This window comes from Cynocephalus volans, chromosome 3 (genome assembly GCF_027409185.1).
Source record: "Cynocephalus volans isolate mCynVol1 chromosome 3, mCynVol1.pri, whole genome shotgun sequence".
Classification (NCBI taxonomy): Eukaryota; Metazoa; Chordata; class Mammalia; order Dermoptera; family Cynocephalidae; genus Cynocephalus; species Cynocephalus volans.
Genome location: NC_084462.1, coordinates 7,132,012 through 7,159,524, shown reverse-complemented (window position 1 = coordinate 7,159,524; position 27,513 = coordinate 7,132,012). Strand labels below are relative to the sequence as shown.

The following is a 27,513-nucleotide window of genomic DNA, read 5'->3' as shown; positions in this document are numbered from 1 at the left end:
TCATGTATTTTTTAATTGTACACGTTTATGGGGTACAGTTTGTTGTTTCAATACATGCATATATTGTATAATGATGCAATCAGAGTAGTTTGCATATTTATCACCTAAACATTATTTATTTGTGGTTATAACATTCAAGATCCTCTTTCCTGGCTATCTTGAAATAGACAATACAATATTATTAGCTATAGTCACCCTAGAGTACCAGAATTAATTCCTCGTATCTAACTGTAATCTTGTAACTTCATACCCGTGCTTTAGAAGCTTTTTTTTTTATTGAAACATAATTGATTGTACATATCTGTGGAGTTGAATATCAATACCTGTGTGCAATATGTGATGCTCAAATCAGGATAATTAGTGTATTCAACATTGCACCACGTAATCATTTTTTGTGGCTCTTTACCAATTTCTCACTAACCCTCTCTCCCCCTCTTACTGAGGGAAATTATAGGAAATTATAGGGAATTGAGGGCAAAAGCAAGGGCAATGGGCAGAAAAGGAAAATTTCAGGGATTTTTTTTAAGCTTTATTGAGGTATAATTGATATAAAAATTGTATTTATTTAATGTATACGTTTTGTTGTGTTTGGATGTATGCGTACTCTCATGGTACCATCACCACAATCAAGGTACTAAACATATCCAGTGTCTTTGTTTTTCATATCTCTCATCTCAACACACTGTAATTTGGATGAATTTCACAGGGTTTATGCTGAGTGAAGAAGACCAGTCTCAAAAGGTGAGGTCATGTAGGATTCCATTTATATAAAATTCTTGAAATGACGAAGGTATAAAGGTGTGGAATAGATTAGTGGTTGCTACAGTGTAGAGACCAGGAGTTGGGAGAAAGATTATAAAGAAGTAGCCCAAGGGATTTCCTAGGTAGTGGTGGGACAGTTCTGTGTCTTGGTGGTGGTTCTAGAAAGCTGCACAGATGATAAAATGTCATAATACCATAGACATACCCCCCAAAAAGATGCAGACACAAGTTATGCAGAGACTGGTGAGATCTGAATAATACCTGTAATCTAGTTAACTGTATTATGCCAATGCCAGTTCTCTGGTTCTGATAATGTCCTAGAGTTGAAGACATCACCATTGGGGGAAGCTGGCTGATGGGTAGGCGGAAACTCTACTATATTTTGTGAAGCTGTAACTGTTTCAAATAAAAATTAATTTTAAAAAATGCCTTGGGCAAGACTTCAGATGATGCAGGACAGATCTCGAGGGAGGAGGGGGCGGAGCCACACACAGGATTTTGGGGGAAGGTGTTGTCATTGAGCTGCTTGTTGTTTCCTGAGTCAGTTGCAAGAAGGAGACTTGGCACCAGGTGGTGCAGAGAACCAAAGTGTCAGAGCAAAACCTCTACCGGCACTTTCTGGGGACAAAGTGGGCAGGAAAAGAGCTATGGTCACCCCAGTCCTGCCTCTCCTTTGAATTGTGAAATAGAAGACAGAATCTTGGTTCAGGCAGAAGGGACGCTATGATCACAGAATTTCTCTTCTTGCTTTGCCTCGGTGAGTCTCCAGGACTGGAACAAACGGGTTTGGATTGGTGAGAAAAAATCAAGGATGAGTGGGAGTTAAGATGGGAAACATGGCAAGTGCAGAAATACTGACTTTCAGGTATTTGATGCATGCCACGCGTCAGAGTCTGTGGGCTGTGAGCTTCACATGCATTAATTCTGCTCCCACAAGTAGGAGATAAGAAACCCGATCTGCAGAGACCTGTGTTTACTCAGGTCTGACCCTCTACAGAGGGTCGTTCAGCTGAGAAATGCAGAGCTTTAATGGGATCTCTGATCCTGTATTCTCTAAATATCACAGTCTTGCCATGAATATTCCATTAGAGTATAAGAGGCTGGGGTTTAAGGATTTACCGGGTGCAAAGCTGTGGGTAACAAGAAAAATTTCTGACCAGCCCTATCCTTAGGCTGATTTTAACCATCTTCTGTTTGAACCTAATGTCGTCAAACAGGTCTCAGATTGCAAAGAGGAAGATCTGTATTACAGTCTTGGCTTGGTGCACATAGGAGCTGCAAGCTTTGAACCCGCAGCTCTATCTCACTGAGCCCCCAGTTCCTCCTTGGTGCAGTGCGGGTGTGGTGGACACCAATATGCTTTATTTGTCCCAGTTCCTTCCTCCTTTTCTGGTTACAACCCTTCTCTTCGGGGTAATGCTCCTCCTCTACACACATTTGTGCCTTAGCGATGGCTGTCAGTCACCGTACCCCAAACCTCCAGCTGCAGGACAGAGTAAACCGGGCAACCAAGAGACTGACTTTGCCTGCTCTTTATTCATTTCCTGAGGCTGCCATACCAAAGTATCACAAACCTAGAGCTTAAAACAGTAGAAATGCATTCTCTCACAGTTGTGGAGACCAGAAGTCTGAAATCAAGGTGTCAGCGATGTTGATTGTTTCTGAGGGCTCTGTGGGGGAATCTATTCTGTGCTTCTCTTCTAGCCTCTAGTGACAGTTGGCAATCATTGGTGGGTTTTTTGTTGTTGATGTTTTTGTGGGGTTTTTTGTCAGTGGGCTGGTATGGGGATTCAAACCCTTGACCTTGGTGTTATCAACACTGTGCTCTAACCAAGTGAGCTAACCGGCCAGACTCCTTGGTGTATTTTGGCTTGTAGATGCATCAGTCTGATCTCTGCCTCTATCTTTACGTGGTCGTCTTCCCTCTATGCATCTCTGTCCCTGTGTCTCTCCTCTTCTTATAAGGACACCAGTTATATTGGATTAGAGGCTCAGCCAACTCCAGTATGACCTCATCTTAGCTTAACTAATTACATTTACAAAGACCAAATAATGTTATTTCCAAGAGGTCATACTCACAGATACTGGGAGTTAGGACTGGAACATATCTTTTGGGAGGACACCAGTCAACTCATAACACCTCCTCTGGAAGTAATTATTGTCCCAGGGATGGGTTTATGACACAAGATGAGCCAGTCCAATTTATTGGGAAATTTCCTAGGTTGGCACCAAGGCACCAACTTCTTTCCTCTGTGAGTGTGACTTTCCAAAAATGTAAGACTACGGTGTCTAACAGCCCTGCTTCCAGGCTCTCGGTCCTGTCCAGCCAATATTCGGAGAGAGAGTGAGACATGACAGCTAAGAAAAAAGAACCTGACAACATTAAATCCCTGGATTAGGCTCTTCTGGAGGCCAGATCCACCATTGTATTTATTGAGATTTCTTACATGGGCTAATACCATTAATCATTCTTTTTGTTCATCTTATTTCGGGTGAACTTTTGATATTGATTAGAGAGGACAAAAGTACCTAGTGTACACACATTTTTAAATAGTTATTGAGATAAGATTTACAAAACATAAAATTAACCATTTTTAATTGTACAATTCAATGACATTTAGACATTTTCATCACCCCTAAAGTAAATGCTGTGTCCATTAAGCGGTCACTTCTCATTTCTCCTTCCCCTAAGCTCCCAGAAACCACTAATCTTTCTGTCTGGTTTTACCTATTCTAGATGGATCATATAAGCGGAATTATAGATATGTGGCCTTTCGTGCCTGTCATCTTTCACTTAGCATAATGTTTTTTTGAGGTTCATCTATGTTGTAGCATATCCCAGTACTTCATTGCTTTCTACGGCTGAATAACATTCTACATAAAAGTTTTCAGCTCTCCATATGATGTGTTTAAAGGATCTGTTAAACTGTGGATATCTAGCAATTGGCAATTTTTATTGTCATCTTTGTCCAGGGAACTATGGTTTCTAATGTCAACCACTCCTCTCTATTTCAGTTGAAGGTAATAGCACCTAACTAGCAAGGAAATAGTACACCTCTCCATATATGTAAAGACTGTACTAAAAGTTAAACTTATGGTGAATGGAGCAGGTGCCTGAAAGATGGTAGCTGTACAATATATGATAGTTACATGTAAAGGACTTACTAAGTAATATAGTATATAAATGGTTGATGTATGTAAAGAGTCTGCTAAATGGTAAATGTATGGTAAGTAGTAGATGTATATAGATGGTGGATGTATTTAAAGATAATAAGTTATGGCAAATGGTTGACGTGTGTGAAAATCCTGCTAAATGATACATACTCACTTACTGGTACTTTCTTGCTGTAATTATTTGCTAGGAAATATGGATCCTGATATTGCCACTCCTCCCTACCAGAATTCTACTAATACCCCAAAGAACTAACTATATGCTGATCTTTATTTTTCGCTATTTCTAACTATCTTACATGCCAGTGGGTCTCTTCCCCTACATGACAGACTTTTCCATTATAGCCAGTTCTCTTTTACTAAGCCAGTTGTATTCCTTATTAAGAATATAGGAATCATGGTTAGAACAGAAGACTGGCTGAAAGCAGAGCTGAAATGGCATGAGTCTAACAGCAGGATTTGGGGAGGGTCTGAAAAGAGAACATGAGATGTGGGACCCCTTGACCAGCCAAAAGCTGATTTCCTACCTGTCAATCCCAGCCAAGCTTGCTGCTTATGCAACCTCAGTCCATTGTCAATCCCCCACCTCATTTCTTCTCAATGAAGCTTGGAGGGCCCATGGTCTGAGTCGGTAGCTGGGTCAAGACATGGAACAGACATCCTGATTTGAGACATTCTCTTGGCTCTAGAGAAATTTTAGCTTCACTCAGAAACAAACCCCAAAACTGATATCCCACATCTCCCATAGATATATGATGTTCCCTTCCTGGGGGATGTGAGTGTGTGTGTGGAATATAAAGAACAGAACACAGAAGAGGAAGAGCCCTAAGTATGTAAGAATAAAAGCCATGAATGAAGAGAGCATTTGGGACCAGAAAACAGTTTTTTTTTTTTTTTTTTTTATTTAATTTATTTATTTATTTATTTTAATTTTATTTTGTCGATATACATTGTAGCTGATTATTGCTCCCCATCACCAAAACCTCCCTCCCTTCTCCCTCCCCCCCTCCCCCCCAACAATGTCCTTTCTGTTTGTTTGTTGTATCAACTTCAAATAATTGTGGTTGTGATATCTTCTTCCCCACCCCCCCCGGTTTGTGTGTATGTGTGTGTGTGTATGTGTGTGTGAATTTATATATTAATTTTTAGCTCCCTCCAATAAGTGAGAACATGTGGTATTTCTCTTTCTGTGCCTGATTTGTTTCACTTAATATAATTCTCTCAAGGTCCATCCATGTTGTTGCAAATGGCAGTATTTCATTCGTTTTTATAGCTGAGTAGTATTCCATTGTGTAGATGTACCACATTTTCCGTATCCACTCATCCGATGATGGACATTTGGGCTGGTTCCAACTCTTGGCTATTGTAAAGAGTGCTGCGATGAACATTGGGGAACAGGTATACCTTCGACTTGATGATTTCCATTCCTCTGGGTATATTCCCAACAGTGGGCTGGCTGGGTCGTATGGTAGATCTATTTGCAATTGTTTAAGGAACCTCCATACCATTTTCCATAGAGGCTGCACCATTTTGCAGTCCCACCAACAATGTATGAGAGTTCCTTTTTCTCCGCAGCCTCGCCAGCATTTATCGTTCATAGTCTTTTGGATTTTAGCCATCCTAACTGGGGTTAGATGGTATCTCAATGTGGTTTTGATTTGCATTTCCCGGATGCTGAGTGATGTTGAGCATTTTTTCATATGTCTGTTGGCCATTTGTATATCTTCCTTAGAGAAATGCCTACTTAGCTCTTTTGCCCATTTTTTAATTGGGTTGCTTGTTTTCTTCTTGTAAAGTTGTTTGAGTTCAGAAAACAGTTTGAAGGGAGAGGAACTTCTCTCTGTTTTAATGAGGGAGAAAACTCTACACTTCACAGTAAAATAATCTTCGCATTATTTAAGTGATAAGGGAGGGAAAAAATACAACCCCAGAAAATATGAGAAGAAAATAACAAGATTTTATTTTTTATGGCCAAATAGTGTTCCATTGTGTAAATACACCACATTTTCTTTATCCAATCATCTGCTTATGGACATTTAGATTGATTGCATATATGGCTGTTGTCAGTAGTGCTGCAATAAACATGGGAGTGCAGATATCTCTTTGACATACTGATTTCACTTACTTTGGATATATACCCAGTAGTGGGATTGCTAGATAACATGGCAGTTCTATTTTTAATTTTTTCAAGAACCTCCAAACTGTTTTCCATAGTGGCTGTACTAATTTATATTCCCACCAACTAATTTATGTATGTACTAATTTATATTCTCAGAGGCTGGGAAGGGTAAGGGGCTGGGGGAATGAGGATAGATCGGTCAATGGGTACAGTTAGCAGCAATAAGTTCCAGGGTTCCTTCACACAGAAGGGGGACTATAATTAACAATAATATATTGCATATTTCAAAATAGCTAGAGGAGAGGATTTTGAATGTTCTCACACAAAGAAATTATAACTGTAAATTATAACTGTCAGAGGTGATAGGTATGCCAATTACCCTAATTTAATTATTACACATTGTATACATGCATTGAAACATCACACTGTACCCCATAAATATGGACAATTATTACGTGTCATTTAAAAACACATAAATAAACTTAAAATATATGTATATAGGTAAATGTTGAACAATCTCTATATGGTAAAAGAAGGACTGATCATGAAAGCAATGCAATAAATCAGAAAAGGTTTCTGGAATTTTCTACATAAGTGTAACATCTGAAAGTCAAACAATGGAACAAAAAATAAAAGATAAACCTGGGGAAATATCTGTAAGGAATATGAAAGACCTTTAGCAAACTAGTCATGCCTTATCTGCCTGATGTGTACTCAAAAACAAGCACATAATTTATCTCTCATTGAAGTTTCTCTTACAGGTCTATGTCTGGGCTACGAAGATGAAAAAAAGAACGGTGAGTTTTTTCCCACTAACCTCTATTTATTCCTTCATCCTATGTTTTATGGCCTTTTCTCTTTAATCCTCTAAATTCTAGAAGGAGCTTTGTGGTCATCAAGATGAAGAGTCAAATTAACTATGAGTTCTTTCCAGAGAAACTTCCCAAGCCCTCCCTCCGTGCCTGGCCCAGCTCAGTGGTTGAACGCAAGAGCAATGTGACTCTGAAGTGCCAGTCTCATTTCCAGAATGTGACATTCATGCTGGGGATGTTGCATGACTCTAGGTACAAGCAAGAGCAGAACTCAGCAGAAAACAAAGCTGAATTCCCCCTCACTGACCTGGAGCCTAAGGATGCTGGGAGGTACTTTTGTGCCTACAAGACAACAGCCTCTCAGGAGTGGTCAGAAAAGAGTGAACACTTACAGCTGGTGGTCACAGGTGAGAAGAGCAGCCTCGGATTTCCTCTTTGATACACATACTCCTTTTCCTGGGATGGGACCTGGCTGAGAAAGAAGAAGGAAACCAGTAGATGGAGAGATAGATGCAGCCCCTTGAATGTAGGGAACTGGGGAAATGAGAACTGAGCGGAGGGACAAGATTCTCACCAGGGATTTTACGTGGATCTCGGTGATATAGATATGAAAGAATGTTTTAGATTATAGCCAACTAATAGAAAACTTGAAGTACCATAAGGCTAGAGATGATTGCCATTGAAAAGATAGTTTGTTACTGAGTTTTCAAGAGGAAGGGCACACCACAGTATTGGGGGGCACATGGAAGGGGCACCAGCATGGGTCAGAAGGCAGAGAGAGGGGAAAGAACTGTGGAAAAGAGCCTTTATTGTATTTCTGTGGGAAGGAACAGGCTTAGGATTGATTCTGGGGTATAGAGGCTGTCCCTGGTGCTTGGTCCTGGTGTGGGCGTTGGTTGGTTGGTTTGCATTTGAAAGACATGATCCAGGGTGAGATTTTTTACTATCTCTAAGAATTAACTAACCCTGGGAGGAGTGGTCCCTCCAAGGTCATCAAGGATCCAAGATGTCAAAGGTTCCAATACAGAAAATAATAGACACGGTTAATCCAGAGAGACGGATGAGATAGTCCCCAGATGCACTGGAAAATGGGACGCTCTGGCCCTTCTCTTTACCTCTATTGCTTTTGTCCTCTTCAGGATCACTAGTAGAACCTTCCTTCTCAGTCAACATAGACCCTGAGGGGACTCCAGGTCACAGGACACTCCGATGTCTGATTTCACACGATGGAATTGAATGTATCGTCATTGCACTGCTGAAAACAGGGATCCCAGAACCATTACAAGTCAAGAAAGCAAGAAAAAAACAAACGGATTTCATACTCTGGAATGTGACAAGCAGTGGAAATTACAGCTGTTTGTACTACCAGTGTGACTTTCCATACTTGGGCTCCTTCCCTAGCAACAACCTGGAGGTCTGGCTGACAGGTGAGGATATAGACGGATAACACTGACATTTGACGTGTATCCGGCATTTTCTGTGTTCTAATCTCTGTGACAAGTAACTTACCCCCATTAACTCATTCCATCTTCATTTCCTATGAGGATGGTTGTATTACTAACTCCTTTTTGCTTACAGAGATTAGGTGACCTCCCTGCATCACAAGAACAGTTAGTTGCTGATCAAACATAAATGCAAAATTACTTCTTTTTTATGCCAGAGAAAAAGAGGCAGGAGGAGTGACCAGCACACTAGGAGGGATGCAGGGAAGGCAGATAAGATAACTCATGGTGTGGGAGCTTGTTGCAGGCATGGTGCAGGTAGGTGAAAAAAGGAAAATAAATAAAGACAAGAGAGGTAAGATGCATATGAGAGGTTGTTACATAAGTTACTTGAGATCACAAGGAAGGGGGATATAGAATAGTTTTGCATCACTTTCATCCATCTGTCCATCCACTCATCCATCCTTCCACCCACCCTTTCATTCGTTCATCGCTCCACAGTATCTTTCAAGTGACTGTGGTTACTTCCGGTAGCCCAGGCTGGCTGTGTCATGGAAAATCCCTGGAGAAACCTCACGATCACTCGTGTAGTGTAGAATAGCCATATGTTCACATTAATGGCTTAGACTGGGCTTGGGGAATAATGAGAAACTGGGCACTTAATAATATTTTATTTCTATCTGCTCTCTTTCTAAGGCTCAGAATCACTGAAGCTCCAACAATGTGCTCATCACCCTAATATTGATTTTACATTGTAGCCCCCCTAATTTTGTCTTGTAGTCTTGAGCATTGTCATACTCATAAAGAAAATGTGGTATCTATACTCGATGGAATAATATTCAGCCTTAAAAAAAAGAATGAAATCCTGTCATTTGCAGCAACCTGGATAAGCCTGAAAGACATTATGTTAAGTAAAATAAGTCAGGCACAGAAAGACAAATACCACATGTTCTCACTCTTATGTGGGAGCTAAAAATAATAATAATAATAATAAGTTGAACTTATAGAAGAAGAGAGTAGAACTGTTGTGACTAGAGGCTAGGAAGGGGAAGAGAGAGGAGGGTAGGGAGAGGTTGGTTAACAGACACAAAATTACAGCTAGGTAGCAAAATAAGTTCTATAGTAATGCCAGGCATCTATAATCAACAATAATTTATTGTATGTTCTCAAACGGCTAAAAGAGAGGAGCTTAAACATTCTCACACAGAGGAACAATAAATTTTTGTGATGATGAATTTGCTAACTACCCTGATTTGATTCACTACACATAGTATACGTGTACTGAAATATGTAACTCTGTACCCCATAAATATGTACAATCAATGCATTTCAATAAAAAAATTTTTTTTAATTGTAATACCCACACATTAGCCCTAAAAACCTGATGATAAGTTTCAACTTCCCAATGATGTTCTGTGATAGATCATCTCCTCTCCCCTGATTTCTTTACCTCTACGTCAGCCGTCCATTCATCCTGCCAAAAGACAGGCTGTGATACCAATTTTTAGTGGTTCATTTTCTACGTCAGCCTCTCACATACAGACTGTTTGCTGCTTTGCAAGTCACCTTATTATGCTACTCCCTACTTATTGCAACATGGGAATATGAATGCTTCTGGTGCAGAAGAACATTAATTTAACGTATGTGGCACAAAATCAAAGTCAATTCACCCTACAATCCAGATACTTTAGTATGTCCTGGGTGTACAGTAGTGACTGACATGGGCCAGGTGTCTGGTCAACAAAAGCTTATATTCTCATTTGGAAGAAAGAAAGAAACAAGAGCAGGATAATGAGATTAATTTTTAAAATCATTACAGAAGGAGGGCCGGCTCCATGGCTCACTTGGGAGAATGCGGCGCTGGTAGCGCCGAGGCCGCGGGTTCGGATCCTACATAGGGATGGCAGGTGCACTCACTGGCTGAGCGTGGTGCAGACCACACAGTGCCGAGGGTTACGACCCCCTTACCAGTCAGAAAAAAAAAAAATCATTATAGAAGGAGAATAACTGTGACAGCTATCGTATTAGCTATCTATGGCTGTATAACAAATGACCACAAATTTATCAGCTTAGAACACCCATTTATTAGCTCACAGTTTATGTGGGTCAGGTGTCCACACACAGCTTGGTGAGACCTCTGCTTTGGGTCTCACAAGGATGCACGCAGTCAAAGCGTCAACCAGGGCTGGGTTCTCATTTGGAGGCTTGACTGAGGAAGGGTTCACTTCTCCGCTCCTGTCATTGCTGACAGCATTTGGTTCTTAGATGCTGTAGGATTCGTGGTAGACCACTTCTTAAGAGCTTGCAGGAAGAGAGAGAATGAGCGAAAGAGACTCTGAAGCGAGTCTCCTAGCAGAACAGAGTCTCCCATAATTTAACATAATCAAGGGAGTGACATCCCATCGCCTTTACCATATCTATTGGTTAGAAGCAAGTCACAGGTTTCCACACTCAAGGAGAGGGGATTATACATAAAGGCGTGAATGCCAGGAAGCAGGGCTCATACAGGCCCCCTTAGAGTCTGTCTGCTACAGGCACGAGGGATGAGAGGGACCCAACCACACTGACATCTGGAGAAGAGCCCTCCAGGGAGAGAGAACAGCAAAATCCCAGAGGTGTGAGTGTTCCTGGAATGATGAAGACACAGGAAGGACAGAGTAAAATAAAAACAGGTTGGAATGGAAGACAGGACCTAGAGCATGTCAGGCCTCGTGACTGTATAAACTGAACATGGATTCTGCTTTCAAAGATCAGGAATCCATTGATGGAGTTGGAGCAGAAGAGTGGCGTGTTTTTATCTGTATTCTTTGAGAATCCCTCTGGCTGCTTTTGGAAAATAGGAGGTTGGAATGATGTAAGAATTGTGGCATTTCAGGCAACAGGACATTTCATTTTATTTTATTTTTTAAATTAAAATATTAAATTGACAAATAAAGATTGTATATCAAGGTGTACAATGTGATGATTCGCCATGCCTATACATTGTGTAATGATTATCACTGTCAAATTAATCACACATCCATCTCCACCTCAGGTCCCATCTTATAACTGAAAGTTAGTACCCTTGGATGAACACCTCCCCATACAAATAATTAATAAAAAACAAAATGAAACAAAATCAAAAACATCTCTCCGTACATTATGCCGAATGAAAAAAGCCAGACACAGAAAGACAAATACTGTATGAATGTAATCTTAAAAGTTAAATTTATAAAAACAGAGAGTAGAATGATGGTTTCCAGGGCTGGGGTGGGGGTAGGGGACACTTTAATTTGGACGATATATTGCCACTGGGGAGACAAAGATATGGATTGAGTCTTAGATATATTTGGAGATATATTTTTGAGCTAGAACTTACTAGTCTTGGTGATGGACTGGATTCACTGTTAAAGGGAAGGCAGAAGTCTATACTATATTGCCCTAGAGTTTTTAATTTAGAATTTGGGCAAATAATAGTGCTCGTTATTGGGATAGGTAAGATTGATGAGCAATAGGATTGGAGGGGGGTGGAATTAGTGGTGTCATTCATAAATATTTTTGTTATTAAAAATAATATCATGGGCTGACTGTTTAGCTCAGTTGGTTAGAGCATGATGTCATAACACCAGGGTCAAATGTTTGGATCCCTGTAATGGCCAGCCACAAAAATAAATAAATAAATAAATAAATAATTTTAAAATATATATATATATATATATATATAGAAAAAGGGTGGGGGAAGGTAAAGAGAGGTTGGTCAATAGATACAAAAATACAGCTAGAAAAGAAGAGGTAAGTTTTAGTGTTTTATAGCACTGTGAGGTGACTATAGTTAACAATTTATTGTATAATTTAAAATAGCTAGAAGAGAGAAAGCTGTATGTTCCTAACACAAACAAATGACAAATGTTTAAGGTAATGGATATGCTAATTACCTTGGTTCGATCATTACACATTGTACGCATGTATCCAAATACCACATTGTACCCCATACATATGTACAACTATTATTTGTCAATTAAAAATTTTTAAAAATTTAAATATCAAACCCCAGGAGTATTAAAAAGAGTAATCCAATGCTCTGTCTGCCCCTGGCCTGGATTCAGGGAACATCTACGGAATGGAAAAGACATTCTCTTTTCTGCTTCTCAAAGAGAGAATGAAACTCATAAACAGGGCATGGGGAGTTATGTCCCCAAGGTTCCCATATAATAGTAGTGATTCCTTTTTTTTGTATCCTGTTTTCTAGATATACATGACGGACCTGGAGCTCCCTCAACGCAACTAGGTAAGATAATTAGAAAGACGTTTTTCTCCATAAGATCTGACTCATGGGACCAGATTCCTTCTGCTTAAAGTGCACAAGAAGAATCTTTTTTTTTTCGGCCTCTGGCCAGTATGGGGATCCGAACTCTTGACCTTGGTATCATCAACACTGCGCTCTAACCAACTGAGCTAACGCACCAGCCCTAAGAAAAATCTTAATGCCCACCTAATGTTATTAGGAGAACTCCTGCCTTTTGAGGGGAGATACCTTCTAAAGCACTTCCAGGTTCTGAAAAAGCTAGTGCAGAAAATACCACAAGGGACACCATCTGCAGTGTTACATGATGCAAAATGATGGCAGAGTTTTGTGAAGAATGAGGGTGAGTTTGTGTTACCAGTTTTGGGAGTAGGGCTGAGACTTATGGAACGCAGGTACTTTTGGAATATGTATAATCGAGGGCTTGTTAAAACTCTAAAGTTCTCAAAAATAGGTGAATACTAAATTCTGTTTTTCTAATGTTGCTTTTTAATGAACAATGGACTAACCATTTGTCCACAGAGGTTCTTACAAAAATTAGAGCTTTCAGTAGGGTTAGGCTGAAATAGGAGCTCACCCAGACTTTAATGGCAAAATGTGTGATGTAAATTGGCATCTCGATGCTTAATCATCCTTTCTTTCAGCAGTGCGTCATCTTCCTGTAATTTGCTCCAAAGAGCCAAATTGTTAAAGGTTGTTGTTAGAGTCTATGCTGGTGTAATTGGTTTTTGAAAAAGTATATTCCAAAGTGTTCTTGCAAGATAAATATTAGTCTTTGATAATGTTTTTATTCAGTATTAGCAGACTTGGGAAATGACTGCTAACTCCAGCTCTATGGGCACAATTCACACCGGGAATGTTTTCGTGGAGAGACGTGAAATCTGTTAAAGTAGAGCAGCACAGAAATATCAGAAATGGGTGGGAGATCTAGTGAGGCGTGAGGGGGAAGAGGAAGAGAAGCTTTTCTATTTTGAGTATACTTTATTTTCTTTCTTTTTTAATTGATGTATAATTTACAACCATAAGTGCACTCTTGTAGAGTTTACAATTCAGTGGCATTTAGTATATTCACAAGGTTGTGTGACAGTCACCATGATATAATCCCAGAACATTCTCATCACCTGAAAATGAGATTCTGTACTCATCAGATGTCACTTCCTATTCCCAACGCCACCTACCCCCCCACCAGGCCCTGCCAACCATTAATCTGCTTCCTGTGTCTTTGGTTTTGCCTATTCTGGACATTTTGTATAAGTAGATTCATACAATATGTGGTCTTTTGTGACTGGCTTCTTTCACCAAGTATAATGTTTTCAAAGTTTATCTGTGTTGTAGCGTGTATCAGTAGTTCACTCTCTCTTCGTGGCTGAAAATGTTCCATTGTGTGCATATACCACATGTAGTTTATCCATTCATTTGTTGATTAACATTTGGGTTGTTTGCAACTTTTGGCAATCGTGAGTAATGCTGCTATGAACACTGGGGTATAAGTATCTGTTTGAGTCCCTGCTTTCAATCCTCTTAGGTATATACCTACAAGTGAAATTGCTGAGACACACGGCAACTCTTATGTTCAAGTTTTTGGGGAACTGCCAAATCATTTGTCATGGTAGCTGTATCATTTTACATTCCTACCAGTAATTTACGTGGGTTCCAATAACACCACATCCTTTTCAACACTTCTTTTCCTTTTATTAAATTATAGCCATCCTGCTGGGCATTAGATAATTCCTTAAAATGTACTTTCCAAGTTCAAATTGATATTATCACAATTCGAAGCAGAATAAAATATCTTTAAGCACAGATATGATGCCCTCAACCTGTATTTGTATACCTCAAAGCCACTAGAAAGGGGCCCTATACTCAGTTCCTAGGTAGCCATTGACAATAGATTTTATCACCTAACTTTGACACCAGACCAGGCTTCCTTCCTGGCACCCGTGACTTTATTTATGCCCCTTGTCAATCTGCACCCCATCGCTCAGTCTGATTCCAATATCATAATGCTTTATAATTTAATTTGGCAATTTGTAAATAGGGATGTGGAATTTGACCAGGATATGTGATCACCTCAGGGTGAACCCAGTTCAGCGGGTTGTTTTGCAATAACTTCTCCTTTCTAGCGAATTGCTGTTGAAAGAAACTGTAGGCCAGAAAAGGGGAGAACTGAAAAGGCAAGGCAGGGCTGTTGTTTCTCTGTTTCCATTGAGGGCCCTGATAGTCCAAAAACAACTGTCCCTGTCCCATTTTCATAAGTCCATGGAGCTGTGCTTATAGAATTGTTGCTTTTGAGGGTTTCTGGGATTCTCTTACTATTAGTGTGAAAATGATCTTTTAGGGGAGTGGGGAAGAACTTGGAGGAAAGAAACTCCACAAGGGTGGGATATGCATGTCCTGCAGATGGTATCTTTTGCTCAATTCTGCAGGAAAGGGCTGGAGACAGAGAAGTTCACAAATACAGGAAGCCAGGGAGCCAGGGTACTGGAATTCTCACAAACAGTAGTCATTGGTAAAGGGGTCCCCCTGAGCATGTAAATTCCAAGGCATTTGGGATTCTTTCAGGCAGTCTCCCAATGAAGACATGCCAGTGTTCACCCTGGAAAGCAAAAGGAACTATGACTAAAGTGCCTAAAAATGGTAAAGGGATCTTGGGAACATGCACTGAGGAAATTGACGGCATCTGTTACAGAGGAAGATGGGCGTGGGTGGAATATTGGGTGAGAAAAAAATCATTGTAACTACAAACTCATCCTACACAATGAGTTAGTTTCTAGACTGAGAGCTTTAAAGCCAGGATTTTTTTGTTGTTGTTACCTAACTCTTCAAGTTGTATATTATTATCTCCCTCCCCTCTCCCTTTATTCAACCAAAGAATAGACTATTCTAGAAAGGGAAGGGGCATTTACAAAGTCTATAAGTGGGAAAGTCAGTACGAGAACTCGAGTATGTCTCATTACAAGTCCTCCACTCTCTTTGCCACCCCCTGCTGCTCAATTAAAAAAGAGCTTCATTTCAGATAAACAGATAGATTACATAGATAAGATAATAGATGATAGGCAGATATAGGCGACAGACCAATATGATAAATAGATAGATAATAGATACATAGGTACCTAGATAGATGATAGACAGATTAGGAAATAGATTAAATAGACAAGACTGATAGGTAGACAGATAGATAGATAATTCCATATATAGAGATATTTCTGCCCCCAGTGCCCAGATACCCTGACGATATATTAGACTGGCCTGAAAAGGTGTCATACCTGGCTGTATAACTTTGTGCAATTCACTTTATTTCCTGGTACTCAGATTAGTTATGAATTTTCAAATGGGGATAGTAAATCTATCTTGTGTTCTTATTGTCAAGATGAGAAAGAACGTATATGAAGCACTAGCAAAGAGCCGGCTTGCAATAAATGATTAATGTTATTGCTGTGGATGAAACATTTATTGGGAATGTGTGAGTCACTTTTCTAGCCCTCTCTGTATGTACTGACCTCCCTACCATCCGATAAAGTAGCCACTACCGCTGTCCTTGCTTTACAGATGGAGAAATGGAAGCAGAGGGAAATTAAGGAAATTCCCCCAAAGCAATGGGAAATTCCAGCTCTGAAGCAGCATTTCCATGTTTTTCCAAATGGGCCATCTGGCTCCTCTTAGCCTTCTGCTAAACTCCATTGGTGTGTTTCAGAAGCCAAACTGATCCTCTGACCTGCTCTTCTCTCACCAGAGACCAGAATCATCTCTGTTACCATCTTGAGCTGCCTCTCCATCTTTCTCCTCTTCTTCTCAGTCTTCTTCATCTACAGATGCACTCAGCATGGTAAGTTCAGAGAAGAATGGGTTAAGGATGCTGGGGAAGGGAGAGGAGTGAAGGATTTTCTCAGTAGGTAATCGCCTCACCGTATTTTTTTATAGGTTCATCACATGAAGAATCGAGCAAGAGGTGAATGCACCTGGCGTACTGCACGCCTCACCTGATTCCCAGTCCACTCTTCAGAGATCCCATCTGTACAGTGATCGATATGCCCAGTCCCACCCTGAGCCCCCGGCCCCAGCCCATGCTATGACCTTCCTCCTTCCCTTTCCAAAGCCCTTAAGCTCTCCCTCGAATCCTTAGATCTCATACTTTCATGGGTTTTTCTCTTTCTCAGAGCCAGCCATTCTGAATTTTCCAAGCAGGAGGCTACAGGTAAGTGTTAGGGAAATATAAGAGAGTCACAAGATAGAGAGACTAAGTTCTGACTCTTGCAACCTGAGAACCGATTTTATTTCCTTCTCTCACTCAATACAGATTTATCCGAGTTGAAAAGGGTATCTCTCTTGGTGAGTTCTCCCCCTTAGAATTTTAAATGTTCAGTAGCTCATAATATTGTATGGTATATTGCAATAGCTAGAAAAGAGGATCTTGAATGGTATCACCACAAAGAAATAATTTTTAAAAATTTTTTAATTTATTTTTTTCATTGTATATATTTATGGGGTACAGTTTCTTGTTTCAATACATGTATACATTGTCTAATGTAGCATGTGTTAGCATGTCTATCACCTAAACATTTATCATTTCTTGTTTAGGTGATAGGTATGCTAACTATTCTGATTAGATCATTATACAATATATGTATGCACTAACACGTCACACTGTACCCCATAAACATGTACAATTTTAAAAAGTTACAAAAGTGTTCAATTTATGGCATTGACTAACAAATTGTTGGTAATGATACTATTATTATCATGTAATATTATACAGCAGTAGTTCTAGGGTGGTAGTTCTTATTCTTAAAGGCATATATTTGCACTAGTTTTATGAACACCAGTTATAATTGATTGTTAGTATCACTTTATTAATACTGTAGTCAAGAGCATTATCCTCCCCGAAGCACAGCCGTTCTACAATGGTGCAATCTGACAGAATGTTTTGTGATGATGAAAATGTTCTACATCTGCACTGCTTAAAGCAACAGCCACAGGCTACATATGGCTCCTGTCCATTTGAACTGCATCTGGTGTGACTGAAGACCTGAATTTAAAATTTAATTTAATTTTAATTCATTTATATTTAAATAGCTATCGGTGCCTAGTGGCTACCATATTATACCACTCAGCTCTAAATGCCCATTCTTATCCATCTCTCTTCCCCAAAGGCTGAAGACCCCAAGGGAGTGACGTGTACTGAGCTGAACACCAATGCACCGTTTGAGGAAGCTTCTGCTCCCACTGAAGAGCCCCCAGGATCCTGTGAATATGCAACACTGAAAGTGTAGAAAGTGGATAGTGAGAGCTACTGGAGAAAGATGGATTAAGACGGTTCAGGTGATTGGAAATATGGAAATACAGACGACTGTGTTCTTCACTCCTAATCCATATTGATTATGTTTCTCATCTTAAAAATATCTGACTTACTTATGAATTATCTGTGCCCAAGAATCCCACCACACTGGCTCTACCCTAGAATAATTCTAGGGCAAAAAAATCAACTATCCAACAAATAATTATCAAGCACTTCCAGGAAGTACAATAAACAAAAAGAAAATGATTAAATTGATCCAGTTCAGTTCAATGACTTATTTTATCAAATGAGTGGAAAATAGAAAAATTAAAATATAGATATTAGGGATAATTATGCAAAGGTAGAAATAAGTGGACATGTCTGAAAATGTAAATGCTTAGTCATAACTAAATGTTCTTTGAATGTAAACTGAGTATGTTCAATTGTGAAAGAAGAGAAAAGAATTTAAAGCATGTACCAAATATAAATTTCTGAGGAGTGTCTAAAAGGAGCAGTACATAGGGACGGCCCGTGGGTCACCTGGGAGAGTGTGGTGCTGACAACACCAAGGCCGCGGGTTCGGATCCCTATGTAGGGATGGCCGGTTCGCTCATTGGGTGAGCGTGGTGCTGACAACACTGAGTCAAGGGTTAAGATCCCCTTACTGGTCATCTTTTTAAAAATTAATTAATTAATTAATTAAATTGTAAAAAATAAAAGGAAGAGTACAGGCATGAGAAAATGTGATTTGCCCCATTTACTCAGGACATAAACAATGCAAATGTGGCCCATGAGAGCAGGATTTCTGGCTGTTTTGTTCACTCATATATCCCAAGCACTCATAATAGCGTCTTTAATGTAGCAGAAGTTCCATAAATAATTGTTGAATACATTTCTTCAAATTAATTTTCTCTCTTTTTGCTTCCACACCTCTGAAAAATTACCGAATGGTAATTTTTACAAAATTTGAGGTGTGACTTTAGTATGATTTGACTCAAAACATAGACTGGGAATAAATACATATGTAAGCTGAAGGTGTTCCTATTCACTTACGGAGTTCTGGGTGGCACCATATAAAGATGGAAAATTGTTCTCCAAAGAGGCCTATGTGGTTGCTGATCTGGTGAGGCATCCCATAAACCCAGCGATTTCAAAAAGCACAAGGGGGAGGGGGAGGGGAAGGAGGAGTGGGGAGGAGGAAGAAGGGAAAAGGGGAGACACACAAAAATCTCCATCCTTGGAGACCAGAGAGATCATGCTTGGTTGTCTAGAATGAACTGGGCCAAAGCTGTTAAAGCCAGCAGACAAGGAACCTTCTGAAGTCATTTCACAGCAGTTCTCCTCATACTGGTTGTTAAACAAAAATTATGAGAGGCTGTTGTTTTGAACTGAGTTCCTGCACTAGCAGTGTAGTCCCAGCAGACCAGACCAAACCAGAATGGAGTCACTCATGCTAAATGCCGCATAATCAAATTGAAGATTTAAGGCAGCAGACAGATCCCCCAACAGATCAGATTTCCTGAAAATAGGAGCTTCCATTCTACCTGAGTCAGCATAGTAAGGAAGTCCCCTCTGCTTTAATGCTTACAAAAAGTAACCCGAAGTTAACCGCTCTTATTTTTCTATCGTTCTGTTTCCTTGATCCCACCATAAAAAACCCACTGTCCTGCTACTGCCCGGTGGGAGCCCTCATTCTGTTTTGTAGAATGGAGGTTGCTCTGATTCATGAATAGCAAATAAAAGCTAATTATTTCTACAACTAAATGTATTGTAATTTTGTCTTTTGACATGATGAATGGGGGGGGCTGAGGATGAAGACAGAACGTGAAGGAGAGTGAGGGGGGGAGTCTTGTTGGAGGCAGAGGAAGAGAACACATGCCCTGGATTTACATGGAATGCAAAAACAAGAAATATACAAGGCCCTGCTCCACAAGCAGTCTCTGCCTCTGTGCCTCTCTATGTCTCTCTCTCAAAGTCTCTCTCTCTCTGTCTCTCTCTCTCTCTCTGTCACACACACACACACACACACACACACTGTATTGGTTCCAGCCAATGCAGTTTCTTTGTAACCCCCAAAATTACAAACATTCAAACCATAACACATAAACACCCACCAAAAAAGCTACATAGAGCCTCTACACAAGCACAATCACATACCAACACACATGGTTATAGATTCAATTTTGTTCCCCCCAAATTCATATGTTTAAGTCTTAACCCCCAGTGCCTCCAAATGTGACCTTATTTGAAAATAAAGTCACTGCAGATGTAATTAGTTAAGATGAGGTCACGCTGGAGTAGGGTGAACCCCTAATCCATTAGCACTTGTGTTCTTATAAAAAGGAGAAATTTGGACACGGAGATGCACATGTAGGGAGAAAGACATGTAATGTGAAGGCAGAGATTGGGGTGATGTGTCTGCAAGCCAAGGAATGGCAAATATACCAGCAAACCCCCAGAAGCTAAGAGAGAGGCCTGGAGCAGGTTCTCCCTCACGGCTTTCTGAAGAAACCAATTCTATAGACACTTTAATGTCAGACTTCTGGCTTCCAGAACTGTGAGACCACAAATTTCTGTTGTGTAAGCCATCCAGTTTGTGGTACCTTGATACAGCAGCCCTAGCAAATGCATTATTCTACACAGACACATTGTACACAAAGACCCACAGAGACAGCTGCACATACACAGTTGCTCACAGACAAACCTGCAGGGTTTTTTTTTTTTTTTTTTGGTTTATTTTTGGGTTTTTTTTTTTTTTTTTTTTTTTTGGTGGCTGGTTGATATGGGGATCCAAACCCTTGACCTTGGTGTTGTCAGCACCATGCTTTAATCAACTGAGCTGACTGGCCAGCCCACACGGTCTTAAAAATATAGCCACCAGAATCACAGATCAAAATTCACACTGTCATGCAAAAACACACAGACACACAAATATGTACATACACACACTAACACAGAAATACACACACACACATGCGTGCACCACCAACCCCCCCGCTGTTCTATATCCACGGGAGACCCCATACTCACAGTCCCTGAAATCAGAGTTCCTGAATGTTTCTCAGGATAGAGTGGCTAAGACGTAGACCCTGAGGCATCACCCCAACCATGCCTGAACCTGATGGGGATCCAGGCTGTGAGTGGCAAGGAAAGCGTGTCTTAATCCATTCGGGCTGCTGTAACAAAATACCACAGACTGTGTGACTTATAAATGACAGAAATTTATTTTTCACCATGCTGGAGGCTGAAAGTCCAAGACCAAGGCGCTGACAGATTGGGTGTCTGGTGAGAGCTCGTTTCCTGGTTCAGAGATGGTGCCTTCTCGCTGTGTCCGCACCTGGTGGAAGGGACTAGTTAGCTCTCTGGGGCCTCGTTTATAAGGGCAGTAATCCCAGTCATGAGGGCTTCAACCTCTTGACCTAATCACTTTCCAAAGTCCACATCGTGTTGGGGGCTAAGTTTCAACATATGAATTTTGAGGGGATAAAATCTTTCAGACCGTAGCACCCATGAAGCTGGCCTGCTTGTAGCCCAGCTTCAGCCAGAGTTCCCAGGAAGGGGCATCCAGTTTGTTTCTCTCCCCTCAGCACACAGCCCTGGTTGACAAAGTGCTGAAGTCCCATCAGGGAGTAGCAGGGCAGGGGAGGAGAATCTCTCTGCTCAAGCTCTTGCTGCAGGTAGTCATACTCTTTAAACCTTGGGAGCTCTTGGTGACCATCTGTCCCACCACGTGGAGGAAGCCGGTCTTAAATGAGAAACTCAAAGATGACTCAGAGAACACCTGGGAAATGAGGATGAGTAATAGTGCTTTCAGCTTTTATGTTCTTGGTTTTGCTTCCAAAACTCAGCTTACCTTCACTTCCTGCAGATTTCTCCTTCAATAATTCTTGAGGGAAAAAAAAAGCCCTTTTTTGAGTCTAAGATAGTCTAGAAGGAATTTTGTTTTGATCAAAGAGTCTTGAAAAACATTAAAATTGATGATCCTAATAGATATCATTTATGGACATCTACTGTGATATTCATCCTATTTTAATTACTGTAGTAAGTCTTGATATGTACTAGTTTTCTTTTGCTTAGTATTTGCATTATATATCTTTTCTCTCTTTATTTACTTTCAACTTTCCTATGTCTTTATGTTTCAAATGTGTTTCTTGGAAACAAAATGTTAAGTATTTTCATTCAATCAAATGTTTCCATCTAACTGGGATCTTTAGTTCACTTACATATAACAACATTTGATATTTTCAATGCATGCAAAATTAGAGGTCTGGAAGTTGTCTTGAAAGAAGACATTATATTGAACCTATAATGCACTGTTTGCTGTTTTCTGTTGTTATTCTTTTACTCTGTGTAACTGCTATTTCTTTGAATGTTATCTGTCTTTAATATTCAATATTAATATTTAACATCTCCTGGCTGCTTTAATATTTTTTTCATTGTCTTTGGTTTTCTGTGTCATTGTGATGTACCCAGTTTGGAGTCTATTTGTACTCTTGAAATATTTTCTGTGCCACATAAATCTGAAGATCGGTGTCTTTTTCTGGTTATGGAAAATTCTCAACAATTATCTTTCAAATATTATCTCTGCCTTATTCTCCTCCCCTCTTTCTAAAACTGTAATTGAATTTATATTAGTCCCGCTCGTTGTGTCCTGCACATCTCTTACTCTCTCTGTGTAGTCTACCTTTTCTTGTGTCATTCTCCTATATTATAGGTAATTTATTCTGATCTATATTCCAGTTCCCTAATTCTCTTTCCTGCTGTGTATATTCTGCTTCCAAATGTGTCCATTGTTTTTTTTTTTCTTTATTTCTAGAGCTATTTTTGAACTACTTTTGGAATAAGACATATGTACCTTAAAGTGCACCTTCATAAGTGCACAGTTTAATCAATTTTAACAAACTAAACACACCTGCAATAGAATGTTGCCAACACTTCAGCAGCTCCCCCATCCCCCTTTCTAGTCACCAGTCTCTAAGGATGTCCACTGATTCTTTAGAGTTCACAGTTACTGTATTTTTCACTTCTAGAAGTTCTATTTGCTTCTTCCTTCAAATTCGCCACAGCGATTCTTATAGTTTTTTGTTCCTTGCAGTTATTCAAGCTTATCATTTGTTTCTTTATACACAATAGTCACCATTACAAATATATGAAGCTATATATACATATGTATAATATATATTGATTTATTTATTTTTGGTGGCTGGCCAATACAGGGATCTGGACTCTTGACCTTGGTGTTATAACACCTCGCTCTAACCAACTGAACTAACTGGACAGCCCAAAATATATTTATATATGTATATGAAGCCTTATAACTTCAGTTCTGAAATGTGTTTGTATTTATTTCAGTTGTCTATTATTTCCGCTGGCTCTTATTTTTTCATAGTCGTTGTTGACTATACGCTGGTCATTGTCCTTAAAACGTTACTTGCATTAACACTGCAATGACTGAGATGAATGTGTTCTTTCCCTGATGGGCTTGGTGCAGTTATTTCTGGCATGTGTCTAGAAACATTGACAGTCAGATATTCATAGACAAACTCACCAAATTTATGGCTAGAGATTCTCTGGCGTACCCAGATCATACATACATGGGGTACTAATCTCCGTTAGTGTTGGTCTGTATACCATCTTCTTAGGTTCGATGTAGCCCATTGAGTCCCAGCTTAAGTTAAGGGGAAGAACACCTGTATCTTAGACTCTACCTTGGGTGAGCCCTGGGCTATAACTGTAACTGTCGCCTCATGCCGCCTGTCCACGGAACTGAAGTCCAAGTGTGTAGTATTCACAAATGTTCTCAGGGCAAAAGTGGCTTTATGCTTCAAGGGTCCACTTGTCTCTCTGGCTCCAGACCCTTTCCAAAAACCTGGCCTGATAGTTCCTCACCATCTTTTCAGTTCATTAAAACTTCTAAGAGTTCCTTTACTCATGTATATGCAGCATTCTTCATTGTTTCCAGTGGCACCTGCCACCGGAAACAGGCATTTCCTCCTTTTATAATTTAACTTCGATTGCCAAGTGTTCAGAAGAGAGGGGTGCTTCAAAGTATGGACCTAATGACATCCTAATGAAACCTCTCTATAGCAGAAGTTTGTTAGAGAGAGGAGCAAGGGTTGCCCACTTTATTTGCAGGAGGCACGTCTGAGAATTTAAGATCTAGTGTTGATTACTTGGGTCATTAGCTTGAATTTGTAACATACCTTTCTGGGTCACCTGTTTTTTCCTTTTTAGTTGCATGATCATGGGCTAATTGTTTTTGATCTGTGAGCTTTGATTTGTTTGTTCATGTGGAAAATGGTGATAATTCCAGCTCCACAGGGAGTGTATACTGATTAATACTGAAGTAAACGTAAGGGAACTAGCACATGGTGGGCTCATTTTATCTCTCTGACCTCTTGCCTACAAACCTGAGCCTCCTCTGATGCAATCTCCTCATATTGGAGCTTTTGCCTGTATTGGGCTGTCTTAGTTTAGGATGCTGTAACAAAGTGCCATAAACTGGGTGGCTTACAAACAGCAGGAATGTATTTTTCACAGTTCTGGAGGCTGTAAGTGTGAATCAGGGCTTCAGCATGGTTGGATTCTGGTGAGGGTCTTCTCTCAGGCTACAGACGACTAACTTCTTATTTTGTCTTCACAGAGTGGAAAGAGAGCAAGAGAGCTCCTTTTCCTCTTCTTGTGAGGGCACTAATTCCATTCCTGAGGGCTCCACCTTCATGACCTAATTACCTCCCAAAGCCCCGACCTCCTAAAACCATCACTTTGAGGATTAGGATTTCAACATATGAATTTTGGAGGGGACAAAGACATGCAGTCAAGTAAACCGAGGAGGGGGAAAAATGTGGCAATGACTCTGTAAATGACTTCAGGGGACTAACCAAAAGTCTTTTACCAGCAGGATTCAAAGGAGCTTCATAAAGGGGCCATTGAACACCTGAGTTCTTTTCCGGTATCAAAAAGGAATGTGTAGGCTAATCAGGAGGTAGAGACTGATCTCAATTGACTGTTCACAGTCAGTTACAGATCAAATTTCTTTTTCTACTCTTTCCCCCCTTCTCACTACTGCACTTGATAATCTTTAAAAAAAAAAAAAAGAATATATAAATCCCTTTTAATTCAGAGAAAGCACAAATCAAAAATCTGAGTTTTCCCTTCAAGGATGGTGTTACGGGTTGAAATATATCTCTCCAAAATTTATATGTTCAAGTCCTAACCCCCAGTACCTCAGAATGTGACTGTGTTTGGACACAGGGCCTTTAAAAGGGTGATTAAGTTAAAATGAGACTTTGGGATGGGTCCTAATCTAGTCTCACTGGTGCCCGTACAGTAAGAGAAAATGTGGATACACAGAGAGACACCAGGGATGTACTCCCTCAGAGGGAAGACCACATGAAGACACAGGGAAAAGGCAGCCATCTGCAAGCCAGGTAGAGAGGCATCAGGAGAAACCAACCCCGTCAGTACCTTGGTCTCAGACTTCAGCCCCCAGAACTGTGAGAAAATAAATTTCTGTTGTATAAGACCCCCAGTCTGTAATATTTTGTTATGGCTGCCCTAGCAAACTACTACAGATGGTAAATATCTTTTAAGCATTATAGTGCTTACCAATATAAAATAAATTCAAAGTAAATATATTTTCTACAGCTTTTCTCTACAGTACACTATGTCTCAAAAGCTACCCACTGTATTTTCTAGAAGATTATAAGAAATCTTTTAGTGCATTACATTTAATATTTTACTTTTCTGTTATGAACTTCAGGGTTTCTTTGCTTAATTGTTGTTTCAAATTCTTTGGAAGCATTATTCAGTCAATCACACGAACCCTAACACAATGGTTATTACAAGGAACAATCATTATTTTGAAAGTACATGACCTAATATGAAGGGTTCATTAATAAACTTGAGCTTTTAAGTTGCATTGTATCTATAAAAGTTAACTTCATATTGTTAAGATGAACAATTTGTTCAATCACTTTCCTTTTGCACTAGTAATTTTCATGAAGTAATTCCTGACCATTTATTTTCTAAAATCACAAATGCTGCAGCAAGTTTTGACTGGTTTTGTTCTCTTAACTTTTGTCTTCCACATGGGACGTGCTGGGGAAAGAGGCTTAGAATCAGTGTTGGCTACAAGGTTAGCTTGTGTGAACTTGGGAAAATTTCTTAAAATTTCCATAACTCCTTTTCTTTTCTTGTTATGGAGAGACAGAGCTATAATAAGGTTTTTGTAAGCAGTGTGACCAACTGTCCCAGTTTTCCCAGGATTGGGGGGTGTGTGTGTCTCAGGATGTGGGACAGTTTCAGTTTTTAAAATAGAAATGAGGGATTTCCCAGGACATGAAAATTTCAGGGCTAAACCTGAGAAAGTCTTGGGCAAATCAGGACAAGTTGGTCGCTCCAGTTGTAAGCACATGAGTTGTACAGATGTACGTGTGATTATTCGATTGATTCAAAAACAACTTTTTCTTCTCTTTTCTTCCATTGCCTTATCATACACACCTCCTAGGTCTAAGTCCTTACCTGCGTCTTTAGTTGACATCTAAGGCAAGTCTCATGATCTTCATAGTCATTTTAAGCCATAACGACTTCCAGTCACTTTTTTAAAGTCACATGCAAGGAAAAAAAAATAGTGTCGGTTCGGTAATTGAAATACTTTTGGCAGGTTGCCTGCAGCTGCAGAGTGAACACGGTCAGCTTTTTCTTTATTTCCCCACCTGGAGCTTCTACTCCTCCTCCCACTCTCTCACAAGGCTGCAGATCTCTCGCCCACGGTTCTTCCGATGCCTGTAAATGCACCTCCTCCAGCTGGTCACCTAAGGACATCTTACTCAATCCTTGGGGATCCATCAGTAGATTTCCAGCTTTTTCAGCTTCTCTCTGCAGCTTCACCTCCTACCTCCAGGTGGCGATCTTGCAAAGGACATAAGACACCTCCTGATTCATTCATTCATTTCCACATTTGCGCTCTCTCTCGCTCTCTTTTCCTTTCTCTTAATGTTTCCAGAGCTGTTAGCCTCAATCTTAAGCATTTAAGATGTTTCAAGCATGAGTCAGACCCCATTCCTCTCTGGGCCCTGCCGCTTACTCCATGGCACACCAACAGCTCTTATAAACAAATACACATAAACAAAACAAAAATTCTTCTAATTGCAACACCATCTCATAATATTGGGGTTCAGAAAACAAAGCCCCAAAGTATAGTGCTTTGATGTGCTGAATACTTTGAATAAAGAAGACTGGAAGCCTCAAAAGCAAAGTCTCTCTGACCTCTTTCCTTCCTGTCTCTCGCCCCTTTCTTCCCCAAGGCAGATCATAAAACTAGATCTTTCTTCCCCAAAGCTAGCAATAAAACCTAGAAATTACTCTGACCTTCCTTCACCTTTCTCTGTAGGAGCTGGCCATAAACAAATTCTCTGACCTACCTTGTCTGGTAGTAGGTCTTAAAACTCCCATTCCAGAGAGGTCCTGCCCTGTACCCTTCTGAGGAAGGAATGCCACACAGAGAGGCCAAGAAGAATCTGAACAGATAAGCCTTGCTGGGTTTTCCCCTCAGCGAATTACCATTAGATCATGTCATTTTTGTCCCATCACATTTCTGCATGGCTGTCCATTCTTCATCAAATCTAGGCATAAAAATGGACAATTTT

The 27,513-nt window shown here is 40.0% G+C and overlaps 1 protein-coding gene across 1 annotated transcript; it reads left to right on the top strand.

Moving 5' to 3' along the window:
• The first annotated feature begins 1,485 nt into the window (after window positions 1–1,485).
• Window positions 1,486–17,858, top strand: VSTM1 (V-set and transmembrane domain containing 1). Its single transcript, XM_063088840.1, has 8 exons — window positions 1,486–1,519; window positions 6,814–6,849; window positions 6,987–7,271; window positions 8,004–8,291; window positions 16,322–16,414; window positions 16,510–16,537; window positions 16,774–16,783; window positions 17,739–17,858. Exons 1-8 carry the CDS (start codon window positions 1,486–1,488, stop codon window positions 17,856–17,858), a joined length of 894 nt encoding a protein of 297 aa, XP_062944910.1.
• The last annotated feature ends 9,655 nt before the right edge of the window (window positions 17,859–27,513 follow it).

What these genes read in the sequence shown, in the direction of transcription:
- VSTM1 (XM_063088840.1), top strand. Translation starts at nt 1,486, where the DNA reads ATGATCACAGAATTTCTCTTCTTGCTTTGCCTCG. An exon ending in CGAAGATGAAAAAAAGAACG is followed by an intron (nt 6,850 to 6,986) that starts GTGAGTTTTTTC and finishes AGTTCTTTCCAG; the next exon opens with AGAAACTTCCCAAGCCCTCC. An exon ending in CCTGGAGGTCTGGCTGACAG is followed by an intron (nt 8,292 to 16,321) that starts GTGAGGATATAG and finishes TTCTCTCACCAG; the next exon opens with AGACCAGAATCATCTCTGTT.